This window comes from Castanea sativa, chromosome 10, assembly GCF_040712315.1.
Source record: "Castanea sativa cultivar Marrone di Chiusa Pesio chromosome 10, ASM4071231v1".
Lineage (NCBI taxonomy): Eukaryota > Viridiplantae > Streptophyta > Magnoliopsida > Fagales > Fagaceae > Castanea > Castanea sativa.
The window spans coordinates 36,326,792-36,348,006 of NC_134022.1; the positions used below are offsets into that span (position 1 = coordinate 36,326,792).

Sequence of the window (21,215 nt, forward strand, 5' to 3'; positions counted from 1 at the left end):
TGCTATTTAAGTGTGGTAAAGTGTATTAAGTTTTAAGTAAAAAAAATTGATATGACAATATCTTATTTGACGATATAATGCAAGGTTATCTGAGTTTTACCCAAAACTAATTTTCCACTGAGGGTCTGTTTGTCATTCACTTATTTTATTAAGACTGAAATTTTTTTGTTGAAAGTACTGTAGATAAAGAAAAAAAGTTAGTTAAAATAATATAACGAGACCTAGAATAAAACCAAAAAATATAATAAAACTTATAAATAATAGTAAAAAAAAAGTTATATAGTAAAATAAATTGACAAAAATAATTTTTGCCAACCGCATATTAAAAGAGGTGAATGGTCCTAACCAATAGAGGTGAATGGTCCTAACCAAATTTCAAAGGAAACAAACGCACCATACTGGTTCAGTTCGAAGGAGAGAGAGACTCCCACACTCCACACTCCAACAGTCCTACTCCAATCTACTTGCTTGCTCCAACACTCCAACTCATAAATCCAAAACCCGCCAAAAGAAAACAAAGAAAAATTCCAAAAACCCAATCACATTCAAACTCTCTCTGAAGTACGTAGCGTGAACAACCCAACGGCCTTCCAGTTCCATTCCAATCTCCAATCCACTAGGGTTTTTTCTTTTTTACCATTTCACAGTGAACACTCAGAAAATGGCTTCCCACACTCTCTCGGCGCTCCCAATCTCTCAATCTTGTCACCGACTCACTTCCGATTCTTCTTCTTCTCCTTCTCTCGCTCTTCCATGGCGTCTCAACCCTCATAACAATTTGGTCAGCTCTCTAATCGGAAAGAAGCTCTCCATTCAATCCTCCACCTCCAAACCTCTCGTCTCCAAGCATTGCCCGCCCGTCGCCACCGTCCTCTCTAGCCTCCCAATTCGGTAATTTCGGTTTCTCTCAATTTCTATGAATGTATGTGTTGGTTTCGTGGAAATGATTTGTTTGGTTCTGTTTTTGTTTTTTCCAGGAAACCAGAAGGGGCTTCTTCTGAGAAAACCCCAAAGTGAGTGAGAAATTTCAATTTTTTTATTTATGTGGTTGGAGTTTTTGTTTTGTTTTGTTTGTTGGGTGAGTGATTGTTTGGGATTGGGGCAATGTGAATAGATGGTCGGCGAGGGCGATAAAGTCGTTTGGGATGGCGGAATTGGAGGCCAGGAAGCTCAAGTATCCGAATACTGGGACCGAATCGCTTCTCATGGGGATTTTGGTTGAGGGTTAGTGATTTTTGACAACTCTAAAGGTTGCTCTTAGCTTGCATTTTTTTTTTATCAATCAAGTTGATTTGTTAGCTTTCTGAATGCATTTATAGCATGGGTTTCTTCATAAAAATGTTGCATTGTAACCGTAATTGATGGAAACTAAAACTTGTGTGACCTGCACTCACAGACTGGGAATGTGAATTTTCAAGAATTTTTGAAAGGGTGAAAAAAAAAAGGTTTAAAAAATTGGCAACAGAGCTACATTACGTCCGAGCTGAGCTGAGGGCATGCTTAAGTTCGACTTGATTAACTTGAAAAAATGTGTTTGAGCTAGGCTCGAGTTGACCACTGTTTGGTGGAGTTTGACTAGTGGCTACATACAGGTCTGATTTTAATCCAGCTTTGCTAACTATATAGTTAAATGAGCTGAAGCTAAGGGTTGAACTTGAATTTGAGCTCAAGTCAAACTCATGACAACATTCTTAGTTTAATTTTTTCACTGAAATAACCAATGGTTCAAAACGATAAAAGTTTGACAAGATGGTAAGTGGTGCATTTCTGTCTGGAGTTCAAGAAATTTTTTGTCTACTACTTATAGAGTTTGGATGATTGCCAAATGTGGTAACCTTGACATCAAAATAAGTCATATATGTCTCTGTTTGTGTGTTAATGTGTACACTAATAGGCCCTCTAGACAAACTTTAGTCAATTCCGAGAATTCCCTTATTGATGTGATCTTAGAAGTCAAATTAGTGATTGCTCAGCAATCCTAATCTTTTGATGTACAACTAGTATATTTGATATGAGTCATATTTAGCTAAAAAAAGATACAAGTCGTGCTATGCACAATCTCAGCTAAGAAAAATGTGGAGCTTATAAATTGATTGAGCTCAATTCCTTTGGCATTTGCATGTGCTTTGAGAGAGCCTCCAAAGAAGCCAGGCACCATGTCTGAACTCAAGCAGGTTGGATCATTTTGGAGTCCTACTTGAAGAAATGTTCATGAAATACTTCTGAAAATTTACTTGAACTCGATGTATATAATTGGTTTGTGGTTATTGATAACAAAAAAGTCCAAGTCACTTTATTTTTTATCCTAGTTTCTTCTCTTTTTATCTAACTCACTTCCATTTTTCTTTATTTGAGTTTTGGGATCATTACCTTTCATAGGTCCAAGATCCACATTTACAAATTCAAAGGTCCAAATGATCAGCTCAAGTTCTTGTCAATATCAATAAAATTTCCATACAATTTTACATGTTTTGCTCTGTTTCTCTTTTGATATCTGGCAATTGATCCCCCCTCTCTTCTTTTCTTTTACTTACTTTGGCTCATGTAAATTTTCTGTGAGAGATTATTGCTTCATGGAGCCTGGTCAATGCTGTTTAGGATCATCCAAGTTACTTGTCTATGCAATTAGATATACACCTTGCACTTTTTAACCAAGATGAGAACTAACAACAGATAGAGAGCAGTGAAGTACCCTTCAAATATAGTGGTTTCTTTTTTATGGATAGTTCAATTAATTGGAACAAACATCTGTTGAGGTTCTTTGGTTTGTCTGTATTTTTTATTTTTTTTTGGGTATTCAAGTGCAATTTTCTGATGATATGAAATTATGAATCATTATTCGGGTAAGCACCAAAAGCTGCTCTTGCAATTATCCTGCTTCGGGCTTTAATAAGGAAGTGTTGCCTTCTGCATCTAGTAGTTAGTGTCATTTGCAAAAAAATAAGTGAATGCTAAAGAATGATTTGCAAGTCAAAAAAGAGGAAAAGAGAAAAAAACCGTGGAGTCATTTTCTCTGACAAATTCCAGTAGCTTCTTTTCTTCCCACATTAGGTATCTGCTATCTGGACAAAAAAAAAAAAAAAAAATTCATTCTCTCAGATGTATGGTTTTGAGCTATTGATTCATGGTCCATAGAAATATGTCCTTAATAATAAAAAACTGCACATGATGAAGTGTGGTCCTCTTAATAAATAGAGCATTTTCTCTTGATGAGCTTTCAGAGAGAAAGCTTCAGCATTTTGGAATGAACATGTTAAATTTGAAGCTACAACAAAATAACCCTTCACTTATTTGCTTTTTTTTTGTGGCAATTGCTTTGTGAACATTTGAAGTAGAGAGGAAAAATATACAATTAGGGCTGTAATTGAACTGAAGCTTATTTATGTTCATTTATTTAGCAAACAAGTCAAGCTCAAACACATGTTTAGGCTTGACTCCTAAGCAAGCCAAGCTAAAATATGATAATTTTTTTTTTTTTTTCTTTTGATAAGTATAATGTGTTTTTGAGCAAACTCATGAATATGTGGCTTGGTTTAAGTATATATAATATGTATACTTATATAAACTTGAGATAGATTTTGTAAGTTTGAAAATAATTTCATAAGATAACAAATTATATGTTTATATATTGATAATATAAATAGTTAGTTTTGTAGTAAAAATTATATGTAATTTTAAACACTATGAGGCTAGTGAATCTAGTTTTTATTAGTTCATAATGAAATTAGTTTATCTAATTAAATCAATTTATACAATTTCAAAATTTATTTAGTTATTAATGATTAGCATAGATTTGTGAAGGGGATAAAAAAAATTTAGTTGCAATGTTTACCATATATGGAAAAATAATAAGTTAATTAAGTAGCTTATGAACAAAACTGAGCTTGTTTAGCAAGAGAATGAACCAAGTTTGAACAAGTTATCTAGTTTGATGATGACTTTGAGCTCGGCTCATGATCAAAATAAAATTAAATGAATTAAGCCTAAACTTTCAATACTCGGCTCAACGTTGCTCATTTACAGCTTGCAGCCCTATATACAATGTACATGCATGCCTGTGTCTATATATTGTGCCATTAGTTTATATAAGAAAAAAGCAATATATTCTTCTTGTTAGAAAATAACCAAGTGCCCATCATCTGCCCTGAAAAAATTGTAAGGATTGGCATCCTTGATTCTTGGATGCTCTAATGTAAATATTTTATATTGTTAAAAGCCTGGGATTACTTTATTTTCACTATTTTGGTAAAACTTCCCCATGTGAAAATTTCTTTTAGGAGGATATGTTAAATGTTAATGAAGTACAAGAGTTAATTCATTTTATGAACTCACATCGTGCCTCTGTCACTGGCTGCTATATGCTTTGCTGAACTAGAAATATTTGGTTGATAATTTTTTTTTTTTAATCTTTACAGGAACAAGTATAGCTGCAAAGTTTTTGAGGGCTAATGGAATCACACTTTTTAAGGTGCGAGAAGAAACTGTCAACTTACTTGGAAGATCTGACATGTATAATTTTAGCGCCGAGCATCCTCCATTGACTGAACAGGCTCAGAGGGCACTTGATTGGGCTGTTGCTGAGAAATTGAAGTCAGGTAGTCTTGGGATTCTATTTATCAAATTTCTGGATTTCATGATTATGCTGTATTCTGATTTCTGCAAATTTTAACTTTAAATATGGTTTGAAATTTTCCTTGATCTTTTTTCTTTTACTAAGGATGATGTAGAAAGATAGTTGCTGTATATCATGAATTGTGCAAATTAACATTAATCTTTTGCTATTCTTAAAGGTGAGATTGATCATAGTAGAAAGTCATATCCAGCTTTGTGGAATTTTACTTCAAAGTTTATATTGGAAACTTAATTGACATGCAAGTGGAGACTATTGCAAGGTCACGTAATTCTATTGGACTCAATAGTTTTGGTCTATCAACTCAATTTTAACTTGCCTAGGGTATAAAACTAAAAGTTTACTGCCATGTTGGAAGCAATTATAGATTATAGAAAAAAATTGCATTCTAGACCCTATGTCTGATGTGGATGTTGTGGAGGGAACGTAACTGGCTTACTTTTGAAGATGTGGAATGTTCGGTGACTCAATTGCACTCTTTGTTGATTAGGACCTTGTTTGACTGGTCCCATACTCATAGTAATTCCATTGCTGAGTTCAAGGAGTCTTTATACTTATATACATAATTAGTTATTATTTGTAATTCTTTAGGCTCCTTTTTGTTTTTGGCTGGCACGTGAAGTAGTAGTTTTTTATACTTAAAAAAAAAAAAAACCCTATAGTTAGGGGTGTAACAAATTATTCTTACTTCTTTGAGCTATTATATTCAAGTAGAAGGCATGATGGCACAGTAGAAAGATTGAGGTGGAAGTTGAATAGATTGAGCCATTTATTGGTTGGTCATACTATGTGTCCTTGAGAGGGGAATTTTGTAGTGAAGTTTACTTGGATGGCCATTTGGAAAGGTAACACGCCTATGAGAGTTCCATTTTTGTTTGGATTGCAGGTTGGGGGAAAATTATAACAGTGAATAATCTTTTAAAACACTATTGTGATTGTGTATTGGTGTTGCATGTGTAAGAATAATGGGAAAATGTAGATATTTTGCTCCTTCATTGTGAGATGGCTGAGGAGATGTGGAATTTTGCTTTTGTGATATTTGGTGTGTGATTTGCTTATGAGTTGGAGGAGAAAACCAAGTTCTTTTTGGAAAGGGTGTGGAATGTTGTGCCTTCTTGCATCTTTTGGAACATTTGGAGTGAGAGAGACAGATGAATGTTCGAGGGGCAAGAATACTTTTGAGGAGAGAATAAAAGTCTGAGTTGTTAGTACTTTGTTTTCTGGGATGTTCCTAGATGACAGTTGAGTTTGTCTCCCTGAAGCTTATTTAGATTTATTTTTCATTGTAATATATTTCCTCTTACCGATCAATAGTGAAGAAGTTGTGTTTAACTCATTTCTCTGTGATATTGCTTAATTTTCTTATTTTTTGGAACTCAAATAATCTGAATTGAGCCATGATATTAATTTCATTGCAGAGATCCTGGAATGTATGTGTACTATTTGAGTTTGTCTACCCTCTCTGCCTCTTGTTGCTCACCAATGCCTTTTAATGCTATCAACGCTTACTTGTGTAACAAATATTTGTGATTGATAGTGTATCTATGTTTGATTATGACTTGTCCCTTAGCATTGCTCTTTCAAGTATAGGACAATGTAATTACCATGTTTTGTAGACTCAATTCATTGTGCCTATGAATCTCGTAGCCCTGTATGTGGTGGAAATGTAGAAATTGAGGGTGGTTCAATGAACCTCCTTGTAATTAGGTTTAGTATGTAAAAATTGAGGCAGTAGGAATATTTACTGCATATCTAAGGTTTGAAATGCAGGTGAAAGTGGGGAGATAACGGCTACTCATATGCTTCTTGGAATTTGGTCGCAAAAAGATTCAGCAGGTCACAAGATCATGGCATCCCTTGGTTTTGATGATGAGAAAGCCAAAGAGCTTGCCAAATCTGTAAGTCTCTATGCATTGATAACAAGTGACTAACCTCCTTAATATGACTATTAATATTACTTTTCTTGATGCAGATGAATGTGGATGTTGTTTTGAGCCATAAGTAAGAAAGTCAAATGGACTTATTTTCGAGATGCTACTTGCTTGTTGCTTGGACCCGTCTACACTACCTTTCTTGAAGATAAAGGCTTCCTGGCAGAGTTTGTTATTGGGGAAGTTGTTCCACACATGGATAGCTTTCAGCTTTTATACGAATTGCTTTTTTAACTCACCTGAAGGTGCTGATATTTTCAAATTTTCGAACAAGGAATTTTGTGCAATTTAAAATCTCAGGTGGGTGAGGTTCGCTCTTTAGTGATAGATTTTCTTCTGACTTTGAATTTTCACTTTCTCTCTACCTTAATGGCTTAATCCTCATCGCTGTTCCAAATACCTGTTGTATATCTTTTGAAAGCTAAGGGGCTGTTTGGTAAGAGTATTTAAATATAGTTTTTTGTTTTACAATCCATAAAATGGTGAGTTCCACACTTGAATTTATTGTTTGACTAATATTTTCACAATACAGTTTTCTAAAAACTGTATCCTATTTTCCTGATTTAAAATAGGATTTTGAAAACGGCTAAGGGAGTGTTTTAATGTTTTTAATGACATAGTTGTAAATTTATTGAAAACAGTAGACTTCACATATTTGTTCAAACTCTTTTATCTCTTAAATTAAAGAGTTTAAATTTATCACAAAAAGAATTCTCAGACTTCAAATTTGAAACTTGTCATTAAAAAAAAAAAAAAAAACATGATGAGTTCAATTCTTTTATCATTATCTAAAAAAAAAAAAATCTACAAGTTCTACACGTTACTTTTTGTAAATATATATATTTTTAAATCTCAAAGATAGAAATGGTCTCCTAAACAATTATTTTTATTTTTAGTATTTTGAAAATTGTTTTTAAAAGTAGAGGCCAAACACGTTAATTTTAAAAATTATTATCTAAAAACTAGTTTCAAGTTTAATATTTTGAAAATTGTTTTTATACTGTTTTGAAAACAAAAACAAAAATCATCTTACCAATCAGTCCCTAAAGCATTCTTAGAACTTTTGAAATGACCATGCATATGGATATGAACCCTTTCTTCATCAATGTGCTTTGTAGAGATGTGGAGTAAGTTGCAGCATTGTACTAAAAAAAGGGGAGTTGATTTTTTGAGAGCTTGAAGATCATACTATCCATTTCTATGTTCCTAGTATTTTAAAGGAAATATCAGTTCTTTTTACATACCATTTTTGCTTTTATCTATTTCTCACATTTGCTGTTTCCGTTGCAATGGTTCAACTTTTGAATTTTGATTTTATTTTCCTTCCTTGGAGTCATGTCTCCAACTTACATGACTAGCTTGATCTCAGTTATCATATTCATTTAGAATTTTAAAGAGTTGATTTGATATATCATTTCATTTAGGTGATACCATTTCATTTCATTTGATTTATCATTTGATCTCAGATATCATTTCATGCGTTAATACTGTATTTTGGCCGGCTCTAAATTTGATAGAGGTCTTAACCCTAAAGTTAAAGGATTTCTTGATTTTAATAGCTATGGGTTCTTATTTTGGACAGTATCCAGATCCAAGTGGAAACAAGGATCTTGGGCCTCCAAAGAGTTTTATACTTGTTGTTTGGTGGACTGGGCTTAGTTTACCGCAGCTATATTGAGCTGATTATGAACTAAGTTGTGCATAAAACGTGGGCCCTACAACACATACATATTCACACATGCAAATATATACATATTGTAAAGTAAATGGCTGAGAAACAGTAAAGAAATAAAGAAAAAGCAAGTAAGGACGTCACAGACTTATGTAGTTCTTTGTAGCCTTTCAAGATTTGTGAGGTTTGAACCCCCTTTAATCCAAGTGTATCCTCAAACACTTATCACAGAATCTCTCACAATATTTCCTTCTTTTATCTATTTTTTGAGGTTTAATGAGTCTCTTTAAGGCTCTTTTTGCTCTGATTAATTGTTGCTAAATTGCTTTTGTTGATGACTTAATCCCCTTTTTATAGTATCTTCTTAGGGTTTTTGGTGTGTCATTGGTTTCCTTCATTTGCTGCCCTAGGTACTAGAATCAATGTTGTGTCAGTAACATTGGTGGCTTGACCTTTACTCGTTTTCTCACTATATTCTTCTTTGGAGATTTTTCCTCAAAAAGTCTCCAGTTGACCTTCTTTTTTGGGGGGGTTTTGGGGGCTAACTTTTTAATTCCTTTTCCCAAGACTTCCAGAGAGGTTTTTTTAGAACCCCATTTTGACTGCCTTACTCTTTATCTTTTTTCTCTAGATTCTTCCTTATCAGGTTGAAAGATTCTATCCATCTTCCTTCATGGTTTACCTTGTTGCTCTTCTCGAGGTACTGAGCTTTCCTCATCAGGTATTGGTTCCTAAGTCATCGTCTGTTTCCAAAGCCTTTTCTTTTGAGTTGTAGGCGGCCGATGAGACATGTCCTTTTTTTTTTGTTCCTTGTGTCCATGAGCATGCTTTCCTGAGCTGTCTAACTCCCAACTATTCTTTCCTGTACTTCCCGAGTATTCCCTCTCTGGTTCTAGCAACTCCTAGGTATCCTGGTCTAGTATCTTTTTGGGCTCCTTGGGGTTTTTTTCTCACAAAAGTTGGGCCAAACGTCCTCTCCTTTTTCTTCCTTCTCTAAAGCCCAAGGCTTACCCATTCATGAGTTGGGCTTCCTTTTACTTACTTTAAATGGGTCTTGGCTCACTGATTGAGCTTTTTTTATCCTTGAGGGTTCATTAGTTTTAGATTTCAATACTTGTATATTTTGGACCTCAACAATGGCCAAATTCCATTTTGTTGTTGTTGATTTTCATCAATTTCTATGCGATTGGTTAGATTTAGTTGAGTTTTAATTAAATTTTAACCATGTGATTGGATTAATTTTGGTTCTATATTTAAGATCACGAAATTATCTTTAATTCGGCTTCTCATGAGCAAAAATCAAGTCTTTTTAATCAAGCACAACATTAAGGATTACACACTAAAATTAATTAAGAAACTTAACTAATTTTTCTTAATTACATGTCCTATTTTTATTTTGGTCCATTGATTTCGTCGTATTTGCTTTATTTTTATCAGGTCACGCATATGATTTATTTTAAAATCATGTTAATTCCTTTTATTTAATGGGCGTATCAAGATTTATTGAAATTAAATGATGATTTCCATTGACCTCAAAGTTACACATCACGATCTTATTCACTTTCATTTTTATCCACGTACCCTAAACCCTAAAGAGACCTTATATATTCGTCTTTTTCTAAAGGAGAGAGAAGAATCATCAATGAGGCAAAAACGCAAAGAAAATATTTCCCTTTGTCCCCACGGGCTGGATCCATCCTTAGGGGCTTTCACTCTCCAACATCCACCTTAAACCTCTATCTGAACCCCCAAAACACCCACTGAAAATACATCCACAAATGTACAGCAAAATCCCATAACAACTTATTCACAAAGAACCATAAAACACCATCACATGAGCCTCTCAAAGAAACACCCAAAAACCTTCCCCTGCATACCCCAAAATATCCAGAAAAATCCCTCCTTTTCACCTACTTGAAACTACAAACAGCCAGCCTCAATAGCTGCAACTCCAAGTCTCCAAACCTTTATAGCTCCAAAAATAGAGCTTAAACAACCCAGAAAAATCCATCCTTTTTCCAGCCAAAGATGGAACAAAAAAAAAAAAACAAGAAAGTTTCTTCCTCTTTCACATACCCAAAGCCTCATAAAGTTACAACAAAACACAGCCAAAATCCCATACAACAGCCATTTTCCAACCAACCAAAAGCCTCAAAAGGAAACTCCCCAGCCCAAAAACACAGAAAGCTACATCCTTTTACTATTATCCTGGAATTTTGTACAAAATTTGGTCAAATTTTCAGCCCAAATAAATTTTAACTATTCTTTTCCAAAAACACTCCTCAATAAGAGGTGTTTGTTTGTTCTACTTTTCAGTTGTGCTAAAGGGTTTTCACAATTGACTTTGTATGAACTTCCATGGGTATTTATGTTCATGAGCTATTGGGTAGTTCTGGCTTAGATAGAGAGGTAAACAATCAGTAACTTATAATTCAATCAGAGCAAATGAAGACAAAAATATCTAAACCAAATTAAAATAAAGAAAACCACATTAAACATTAAACATAAAATAGAGATTCAAGTTTTTTTTTTTCCAAGGGAAAAGGACAAATTTGGAAATCCATTTCTATGGCGTACATCAAAGGGGCGTTTGTTTAGGAAGTTAATGAGATTAAGATGATGTGATATATTTTGTAATTTTAAATGATGGTAACATTAAAAAAAATGAAATAAATAAAAAATTTTAATGTCAAATCATCATAATATGCATCACATATGATCCAAATGCATGCAAATAAATCAGAGCAATTTGAACTCAATTTCTTTGGGTCTAACAGTAAATACTACACGTCTATAACTCAAACTGCATATATCGAAAAAGAGAAGCATGGACAGAATGATAAAATTTGTTATGTCTAAAAAACTAGCCCAATTAACAAAATTTATCAATAAGGTTTTAAAGAGACAAGCCCAGATCTACCTTATCAAACGTTTATATCGCTTACTAAATTCAAAATAAAATTCTAAGAGAAACATAAAAAATAAAAAAATGAGTGATGGCAGTTACATATATGGACACACAATACCCCATTTGCTAAAATTGTGTTTTAAAATTCCAAATGGTCGGATCAGTGTTTCTTAGGACTTTATGATATCCATAAAATTCAGGGTTGGAAACCTCTTACTAGTATCTTTAAGACTACTTCTATGAATTTTTTCTATTTAATAATTTGGTATGTGTGGGACATGGGACTATATACACTCTAGAAAATAGTCAGATAGTCGACTTGTTTATGAAAACACAATTTTCATGTTTTCCCCTAAGTGTTCATTTGCGTAGCACTGAAAATTATTTCAATTTTTACATTTTTTGGGGTCCCATAGCATTGTTCATAGGATCCACAAAAGTCATTCAAACATAGATTTTAATATAGATTTAGATACCACGATACTATTTACTCATTTAAAAATTATTTTATTATAATGTTTTCAGTTTTTAATTTTTAGCATCATGTAATATTTAAATATATAGTAAGTGTGCAACAAGATTTATAACCTAAAAAAACACATTTTTATTTTTATTTTCTATAAGAGCATCCATAGTAGTTGGTGGATAGTCATGTATAATATAAAAATTCCTCAATTTTACACATTTTGAGCAAAAAATCTCCTACATCAGTGAAGCTAAAACTGTGTAAAATCTTGCAAAACCATCCATGAGCTACAAAAACCATGCAAATACACACGGCTACTGTAGCTCGTTTATACAATATTTTATAATTTTCTCCTTCGCTCCTTGTTTTCTCTCTCTGATCCGTGCTTAACCAACTCAATTCTCTCATCTTTTTCTCAACTCAAAATATACACAGAGATACACTTTGCTCAAAAAAAAACACAGACATACACAAACACAGATCGGTGCTTGACTGGTCGTAGCTCGTGGGTCTTGCCGTGGATCGGAGCTTGCTGACGCAGATCGGAGCTTGTGGACGCTGGATTGGAGCTCGTAGATCGGCGATTGGAGTTCGTGATTGGAGAGGGAGAGCTGATCTGAGCTCGTGATCGGAGAGGGAGTTGATCGAGAGGGAGAGGGAGAAGGAGAGTTAGAGAGATGGGTATAGAGAGAGAGAGCAAAAGTCAGAAATGAGTAAGGAGAGAGAGAGCGCTAATTATATCCGGGTAGTTAGGAAAATAATAAAAAATTGAAGAGAATTTATTATTTAATTAAAAAAGGTAGTAGGATAGATAAACTGATGTGAGTGTTTTGTAAAATTAGATGTGTAAAATAAAAAAAAATAAATTTTTAGCATAAAAGTGAATGTATAAAATGAAAGAACTAATGTAGATGCTCTAAGAGCATCCACACCAGCTCAGTTAAAAATTGGTAAAATAAAAGAAAGTACAATTTTTACACATTTTATACAAAAAAACACTCACATCAGTGGGTGTATAAATAGCAAAAAATGTGAAAATCCATACACGAGCTACAGTTTCATGTAAATATACACGAGTACTGTAGCTCGTGTATGGATTATTTTATTCGTTTTCGTTCGCTCCATTTTTCCTCTCTCTTCTCCGTTCTCAACGAACTCAACAGACTCAGTATCATCCACGGAGAAATTAACACAGATGCTGTTACTCAGACATACACTTGCTCCAAAAAAAAAAAACACATAGATACACAAACACACCCACGATGCTTTGGTCGGTGGAGTTGCGGATCGGAGCTGAGATCGGTGGTGCTGGGGATCGGAGATCGGAGCTGAGATTGGTGGTGCGTGGATCATAGATCGTGGTGGGCTCGACGTGGATCGGAGATCGCGCTGGGCTTGGCGGTGCGAGGATCGGAGATGGCGGCTGGGCTCGGCGGTGTGAGGATCGGATATCGTGGCTGGGCTTGGCGTGGATCGAAGATTGGTGCTGTAGATCAGAGATCGGAGCTGGAAAATGGGTAGAGAGATGGGTAGAGAGAGAGAGAGAGCGAAAGAGAAATGAAGAGAAGAAGAGAGAGAGAGAGAAATTATCAAAAAATAAACAGAAGGCGCGCGGTAGTTAGAGAGATATAATTAAAAAAAGTGAGAAAATTATTATTTAATTAATAAAGGTGGTAGGATAGATGAATTGATGTGGGTGATTTGTAAAAATAAATGTGTAAAATTTTAAAAAGAAATTTTTTATGTAAAATAAATAAAACTTTTACACGAGTTAACGTGGTTGCTCTCAGTAGATATTATAAAGGGAGGGGATAAGGTTCTGTTTCCATTTTATTTTTTATTTTTCACTCGATTCACTGGCTCACTCCTCACTGGTCAGTCTATAACAATATATTCCTCCCGCCAAACACAAACTTCATTTTCAATTCCCTCGTTTCAAAAACCCTAAAAAACTAAGTAAAACCCTCTGTACTCTCTCCTCCTCCTCCACCTCCTCAACGTCGTCGTTTTCCCTTCTGAAAACCCTAGCCTCTCAAAGATGAGCTACGCCGCCTACAAGATGATGCACTATCCAACCGGAATCGAGACCTGCGGTTCCGGCTTCATCACCCAGTCTCGCGCCGACTTCGCTTCTCGCATCCCTCCGATCACCTCCACCGACGGCCTCGACGCCGACTGGCCTCCGCGCCGCCACGACTTGGGCCCAATCCCTAACCTCGTCGTCACCGCCGCCAATGTCCTCGAGCTCTACATTGTTCGAGTCCAAGAAGACACCTCCGCCGTCACCGCCACCAGGGACTCCTCCGCCAGGGCTTCAGTCGAGCCCATGCGCGGCGGCCTCATGGATGGCCTCGCCGGCGCCTCGCTGGAACTCGTTTGTCATTATAGGTTACACGCCAATGTCGAAAGCATGGCGGTTTTGGCCGTTGGTGGTGGCGATGGCTCTAGGGGAAGAGACTCTATTATCTTGGCCTTTCGTGATGCGAAGATTTCTGTTCTTGAATTCGACGATTCGGTCCATGGACTTCGTACAAGGTGAATTGAATTAACGACAATAACTGCATTTCTCTTTGTTACTTGCTATAGGTTGGGAATTAGGTTTAATGTTAATAGTGAGAGTTGTCAAATGCACTATTGGAGGGTTGATTATATTAACTTCATATGAAATATCACGCTTTTCTAGGTGAAGAACTAAGATTGGTTTCGTAATTTGCTCACATTAATAATTCAGAACTTAAGCCAATGAGCTCATGGGCATATAAGTTTAAGTGTACTTAGTGTGTGTTCGGATGCTAATGAAAAATTAAAATTATTTTACTATTTAGATTATTATTTTTACTATTCATGGCTTCACTGCACTTTTTAGTATTATTCATAGGTTCGCTATACTATTTCAACTAACTTTTACCTTTATCTACTTTATCTACTGTACTTTTAGTAATAACTTTTCAGTTTCAGCAAAATAAACGATATCCAAATAGACCCTAAGTCTAGAAGTAATGCAATAAAAAACGTTCATTAGACAAGAGCCTTGTAGCTCAACTGGCACCTCCCGGTGTTTCTAACAAAGACGTTAAGGGTTCAAATCATTACTAAAGTTAATAATATTGTTTTTTTGATAGGTGAAAATGATACTATTGAAATGAGACTACATCGTGAAAATAAACATGAAGTAGCCTAAAGAATTACAATGGGAAAACATCTTTGTATGAATTGACTCTATAGAGGAGTGAATAGAGTTACCTGATACAAAAGGCCACTCATAAAGAGAAATAATGAAGGATGCTTTTAATACTATGACTTAGCATTATAGTTTTTGTACTCTTTGTGATATGTGGTTGGTGGCTAAACTTATTACTTGGACTCCCTTACTTTACCTTGATATAAAGCAGCACCATTTTTTGAGGTCAGACACATATGACCCAAACAACGGTGATGCTGATGAATAAATAATTAGTCCCAAGCAAGAATGGTAAATCCCAAATACTTTTGAGATAAGTGTGATGCTTTTCCTAATGAGATATATATATATATATATATATATATATATATATATATATATTTATTTTTTTTGATTTATGAGGACATTCTTGATGCAGATATGATACTTCTATTTTTGGAACCTATACATGTGTTTTTGTGCACACATTTGTGTACATGTTTATGATTTTAAAGTCTGTTTTGCAACAGTGGAAAATCATCATAAATCATAGATTTTTATCTTTCTTTCAGCTCTATGCATTGCTTTGAGGGTCCCGAGTGGCTTCATTTGAAAAGAGGTAGAGAATCATTTGCAAGAGGCCCATTGGTGAAGGTTGATCCTCAAGGGAGGTGTGGCGGTGTTCTTGTTTTTGAGTTGCAAATGATAATACTTAAGGCTGCCCAGGTCTCTATTGCCTCCTATACTTTGTAACTTAAAAAATCCTAGTTGTATCCTCATGTAGTTTTACATTATATTGTTTAATGTATAGATTAATTCTAGTTTCTACATTTTAAGTTCAAGAAATTATGGGAAGGGAAACTTATTGGCTTAGCAACTTTTCTAAAATTTGGCTTGTGTGGCTTTGTAGTATCATAGTTCTACGTGTTTGACTTGGTCATGGTATCCTGGAGGATAAGATATAACGTCAGACTCACATAATGTGTAAAAATTTACAAAAATGTTATTTGATGTGTAATTGAAATAATTGTTTGGATCATATCTGTCATAGACAGCATCTTATGTCTTATGAAGTTTAAATTACATATTCACAACCTATTGCATCATTTGGTGTTCATATTGTATAGAATTATTTAAGTACATATCTGAGTCTGCCCTGGAAGCCTAAGTTTATGTTGGGCACAACTTATCTTGCACATCTTCTAAGGAAGGCCTTCATTCCCCTTTGAAAGAAGTAAAAAAAAAAATAACGCTAGGGAAAGACCAATGGAGAGAGAGAAGGTTGCAGAAGTGCTTATGGATTTCATAGAAAAAAGAAGAATTTAGGAGATGAAATCCTGATTACATTACCGCAGGCCAAAATTGGATTTGGAAGAGCAAGCCAGAGAAAAGAAGCGTTGAGATAATATACTTTCATCCTAATCTCATCTACTGAAAAAGGGATTATTTGTTTGAACAATTTGCAGTGATACTTAATGTAAGAGAGATTCATGACAATTAGTCACGTTTTCCATTCTCTTATATATTTGTTGAGAAGGGATTTGTGATTTTGGGTATGGTTGGATTTTGCAATGTTGCAGGTACAGGATAACTTTTGATGTTTAGGTCTATGTATATTTGGGTATGATTGGCTACTTGAGATAGCTTTTCCAGAATATCACTTTTTTGCTTATTATGTGTTATATGCATATTCCCAATTGTAGTTCATCAATTATGACATGTAGCGGATGTTACATCTCATTTTCTGCTAGTACATGCCTATTGTAGCATTATAAATACTGTGCTTGTGTTGTTAAGATTGTAAGGCCAAGTAATACTTGAAGCATTTCACCTAAATAGGCTGGGTACCTTCTATTCTGGTTAGTGGGTTCTACCTTCCTGTTTTGACCAAGTAAAGTTAACTTTGATATAGATCTTGTTCCCACAAAGAGTTCAAGGTAATTTTGCAAAATGTCTGGAATTGGAGAAAGTATCTTATGAGATGGTCTTAGGAGACTGGCTTCTCACAAAATGTGGCTCCCACATGTTGTGGGAGGATGGTCTGATGAGATATCCTCTCCTGAAATTGAGGGTATGGATGACTAGGATTGGTCCTTCTTTTGGTGCCTTTAATGGAGTTCAGAATATTAAAAATTTAAATACCAAGGCATATTAACTTTAAAAAACTGGCATCCTCTATGCAAATATTTAAACTTGTATATGTGCACTTTGCATTTTACGTTTTGATGTATTTTTATGATTATCTTTTTTACCGCATTTTTAGCTCTAATCTTCCAACTTTTGGCTATGTCAGGCTGGTTCTGGTTTAGTTGGGGATGACGATGCTTTAAGTTCAGGAGGTGCTGTTTCTGCTCGCATTGAGTCCTCATACATAATTAATCTACGAGATTTAGGCATGAAGCATGTAAAAGACTATATATTTGTACACGGTAAGTGTTACCTAGTGTTTATCCTTTTGTTTTAGATTTGTCTACTGGAAATTTCCATGAGTCAATTTTTTTCCACTTTCCCTAAGCATTGAAAGTGTGCACTTATTAATGTTTAATATTAAAGAGCATATCGAGGATGCAAACTTGGCCATCCGTTTGAGAATGCACGATTTAGGCCCCCCCCCCAAACACACACACACCACAAAATGGTTTAATAATAATTGATTGATCTAGATTCAATGGCATTTTTTACTTTCTAAATTTTTAAAGCAACTTCATTGTTTAAATTTTAATGTTTGATTGATCTAAATATCATGGAAACCTTGAAGTTTCATTCTAAAATCTCCAATTGTTGGTAATGTATTGATTTTGTTTCTTAATTCCTTATATCAATCAATTAATTATCATCATAATCATTATTATTTGTTTATTGTCCATTTGTCATAAATCTACCAAAGGCAATACAAGTGCATTCTTTAGTTTCTCTTTATTTCATTAACGGTGTGTTTGAAGTGGGGATAAAAGGGCGGGGCGGGGGGGGGGGGTTGTGAATGAGAGGAAAGATTAGAGGAGGCAGGGGGTTACAATACCTCCTGCATCTTCCCTATTCGTTGCAGGTTGTTTGGCCTTTAGCATTTGAAGAGTTGTGGTCCTATTAATACATTTCTAAAATTTTGATGTAATTACACTGTAGGTTATATTGAGCCTGTGATGGTAATCCTTCATGAGCGGGAGCTTACTTGGGCTGGGCGTGTCTCATGGAAGCACCATACTTGCATGATTTCTGCACTCAGTATCAGCACAACAATGAAGCAGCATCCTCTCATATGGTCAGCCGTTGTAAGTTTTTCTATACAGCCAATGGCCGTGAAATATAACATGAATTTGTTGCATTTGACCAGGGGTGAAAATATGACTAAGTACCATAATCTTGATTCCTGCATTTTTAGCAATTGGTATTTGGAAAATCTTCTTATGTTTAAATGTTTGTTTTCCTTTCCTTTTCTTTTCATCTTGTTAGAATCTCCCTCATGATGCATACAAGCTACTTGCGGTCCCATCACCTATTGGTGGTGTTCTTGTGATTGGTGCAAATTCTATTCATTATCATAGTCAGGTATTATTTTGTTGCATAATAGCTACTTTCTGCTTCATTATTATCACCAACATGATCATCATCATTGCACTTATCCCAAAAAAAAATCATCATTCTTGTTATTGCCATTAAGATTAGCATTATTACTGTTATAATTTCTTTCCGTGCTTTCTGTCTACAAGTTCATCTATTTGTATGTTAAATCAATAGTCTCATGTTTGTGCAGTCAGCCTCATGTGCATTGGCTTTGAACAATTATGCTGTTCCTGTTGACAACAGGTGACAATATGCTCTCTCTTTGTATTAAATTGAAAATTTAATTTAATTTCATTACATACATGTTAGATCTAATATGTTATATCTAACATCACTAATTACTTCTATAAAAAAAATCTTTTTTTTTTTTTAATCTTTAATTTGGGTAATATGCTGCTTGGGGTACATCAATTATGCATCCATTCCATGTCATTGTTCCCATGTCTTAAATTCCCCTTCTCTAACACAATACGGATAGAAAAAATCCATCAGACATTGTAGCTCTCTTTGGGACCCAATTAGTGTTGGAGCTGATCTAAATGGCAAACATTATAACTTCCGTTTAGTACCATTCAAAACATGACATTTTTGGGCCAATATGTCATTATGTCCTGACCCACCTTCCTATGTTCATCTTCATGGAGAAGTATATTAGGGGAGTAGTGTCATTAAAGCAATGCGATTAGAAATGAAGAGTATGATCACAGACTAAATGGACAATTGAATATGGATGGAGGATCTGTTTATTATTTTTCTTTTTATTGAATCGAGGATCTTACACTGCTCACCACACCCTTACCAATCACAATTAATTCATATTCACCATTCAAAATCATACTGCTTCTAGAGTCAGCCAGCGACACGGTTAAGTATTATTAGGGCAATGGTTGTGGCAATATGGGACCGAAAGAGAGCTACTTTGGATCAGAAAAAAAAAAAAATCCTCCAGTCTTCTTTTCTGATCTTACTAATATCAATTCTTTTTCTAATTAAACCCTAGTCTCATCTCTATTCAAGAACCATCACTCTACATCTAAACCATCTTATTTCCCTTGCTAAACCTAAATCCCCTAGCCCTTAAACACCTAAAACCAATCATCAAACTTTCAAGAATTAAACTTCCTCAAGGAGTACTATATCCGATTATATTCCTTACGACATTCTTTGTTAATTTCTCTCATTATAATATTTGTAATCTATAGGAGATCAAATGTTGGGGATCCTTGATGAATTATTGCTCAACGACCAATTAATTAGTTGGGTTTGCTATAATATATGCTTTTACTATATGGCTTTGGGTAGAGAAGATGGCAATTTTGTCCCAAATTATTGTTAAAATTTTGATATCTAGTTATTTCATATCACACCCTTGTTAGATACTTTCATTGCATACTTTTATATTGTATATGTAGTTAGTTCATAAAACATGCAAAATATATTTGGTATAATTTTCACGAGTCATCACCATTTATTATCTCCCTTAAAATATATTATGTTGTCTTTTTCCTTACCTATTTTTTTCTCCCTTTGTCTCAGACTTATTGGTTGTCATATTTGTAGCAATCACTTAGAGGGCATATAATTTGATTTTAATTCCCTCTGGTTGACTTAAATTCAAAGCATTTTCCTCACTTTTAAAGTACATTTTAATTTTATTTCAGTCAGGAGATGCCTAGATCAAGTTTCAGTGTGGAGCTTGATGCTGCCAACACAACTTGGTTATTGACTGATGTGGCCTTGCTGTCAACAAAAACTGGGGAGCTGCTTTTGCTGAACCTTGTTTATGATGGCCGGTAGGTTACCATATATATATTTTTTAACTTGTTTACTTGTTACAATTGTCTTCAGAAGAAGACAAGATCTTGCTACTTATTTTTTTGTTTTCAATGTTTGCATATGGCTGGGTAGATAATATGGCTAGTTTTTTCACCACACTTAAGAATTTTTATATCTAATTAACAGATACCAAGACTTGTGCAAATTGATGTATGTGATTAGACTTGGTATTGGTTGGCGACTTGTGCAGTGTTGCATTATTCTTATATCCCCTGCATCCTATATTGCTGGTCCTCTTCCAATTTGGGATGTCCCAAAATATGGTTTTCTTTGAAAAGTCAATGGACACAATGGTTCTCTTTGAAAAGTCAATGGTTCTCTTCCAATTTACCATTTACTTTTAAAATGTAAATACCCTTTGTTGTTGGTTTCATTTTAGAGAGTAGTTTTGGAAACTTAAGCCTTTTTATTTGAAATTGTTTCAACTTTGATTTTATTAATATTGATTCACTTTGGCTAAAGTTATATGTCTTGGTTTGAAATGTTACTATTATTAATAAAAAGGTAAAAATATACTGATTCATAAAATGTTCCTTACTTTATATTAGAAGTGAAATCACTTTTAAGAGGATCTTGTTTGCTTTTAAAAAAAGATACGGGTACCATAGGAAATTGAAGAAGTAAGAAAGACCTTCCCCATTTGGAAAGTCATCATGTATTTTGGGATGTCTCTATGAAGAAAGCAATTTGTTTATAATTAGATATTTGGTAGTTGATGCTCTAGATTAGTGCATAATTTAAATGTTGAGACTTCATTCTTCTCCTTCATTATCAAAGTTTTATTTGTTAATCATTCATCTCACCAACTAATGTAATGTTTCAAGATCATTCGTCTCTCCAAAATTTATTATAAGTGCTTATTTGTCAATATTTTATGTTTGGTATGGTTGGACTTTAATTGGCTTTGTTGTGCACTGGCTTACTTGTGTTTTAGCCTTTGTTCTTGAGGTCATGTGTGATTGGATGTTTGCAATGGGCAGTGTTCCACTTCCCCCACTTCTCTTTAGTACTTTCGTGATTATATGAACTTTTAAATGTAATTCTTCGGGGG

At 34.5% G+C, this 21,215-nt stretch overlaps 2 protein-coding genes across 4 annotated transcripts in view; both read left to right on the forward strand.

Moving 5' to 3' along the window:
- The first annotated feature begins 405 nt into the window (after positions 1–405).
- On the forward strand, positions 406–7,965 carry LOC142611716 (ATP-dependent Clp protease ATP-binding subunit CLPT1, chloroplastic). Of its 2 annotated transcripts, XR_012840096.1 has the most exons (7): positions 406–891; positions 978–1,013; positions 1,115–1,224; positions 4,416–4,595; positions 6,401–6,528; positions 6,603–6,861; positions 7,680–7,965. XR_012840096.1 is itself a non-coding variant. In XM_075783827.1 (6 exons), exons 1-6 carry the CDS (start codon positions 662–664, stop codon positions 6,633–6,635), a joined length of 717 nt encoding a protein of 238 aa, XP_075639942.1. In that variant the 5' UTR covers positions 406–661; the 3' UTR covers positions 6,636–6,888. The 2 variants fall into 2 exon arrangements, 1 of the variants encoding a protein (XP_075639942.1); XM_075783827.1 differs by lacking the exon at positions 7,680–7,965 and having other exon boundaries at positions 6,603–6,888.
- Positions 7,966–13,469: 5,504 nt separating this feature from the next.
- LOC142613370 (cleavage and polyadenylation specificity factor subunit 1) overlaps positions 13,470–21,215 on the forward strand; it is a 34,127-nt gene continuing 26,381 nt past the window's right edge. For both annotated transcript variants that reach the window (XR_012840275.1, XM_075785695.1), the window contains exons 1-7: positions 13,470–14,142; positions 15,340–15,493; positions 17,061–17,196; positions 17,891–18,036; positions 18,218–18,313; positions 18,519–18,571; positions 19,990–20,121. Coding sequence is in view for 1 of the 2 variants with exons in the window: in XM_075785695.1 (XP_075641810.1) it covers positions 13,646–14,142; positions 15,340–15,493; positions 17,061–17,196; positions 17,891–18,036; positions 18,218–18,313; positions 18,519–18,571; positions 19,990–20,121 (1,214 nt within the window). In the remaining variant the exon portion in view is untranslated. The remainder of the gene's footprint in view (positions 14,143–15,339; positions 15,494–17,060; positions 17,197–17,890; positions 18,037–18,217; positions 18,314–18,518; positions 18,572–19,989; positions 20,122–21,215) is intronic.

What these genes read in the sequence shown, in the direction of transcription:
- LOC142611716 (XM_075783827.1), top strand. Translation starts at nt 662, where the DNA reads ATGGCTTCCCACACTCTCTCGGCGCTCCCAATCTCTCAATCTTGTCAC. An exon ending in TCTTCTGAGAAAACCCCAAA is followed by an intron (nt 1,014 to 1,114) that starts GTGAGTGAGAAA and finishes CAATGTGAATAG; the next exon opens with ATGGTCGGCGAGGGCGATAA. An exon ending in TGCTGAGAAATTGAAGTCAG is followed by an intron (nt 4,596 to 6,400) that starts GTAGTCTTGGGA and finishes TTTGAAATGCAG; the next exon opens with GTGAAAGTGGGGAGATAACG.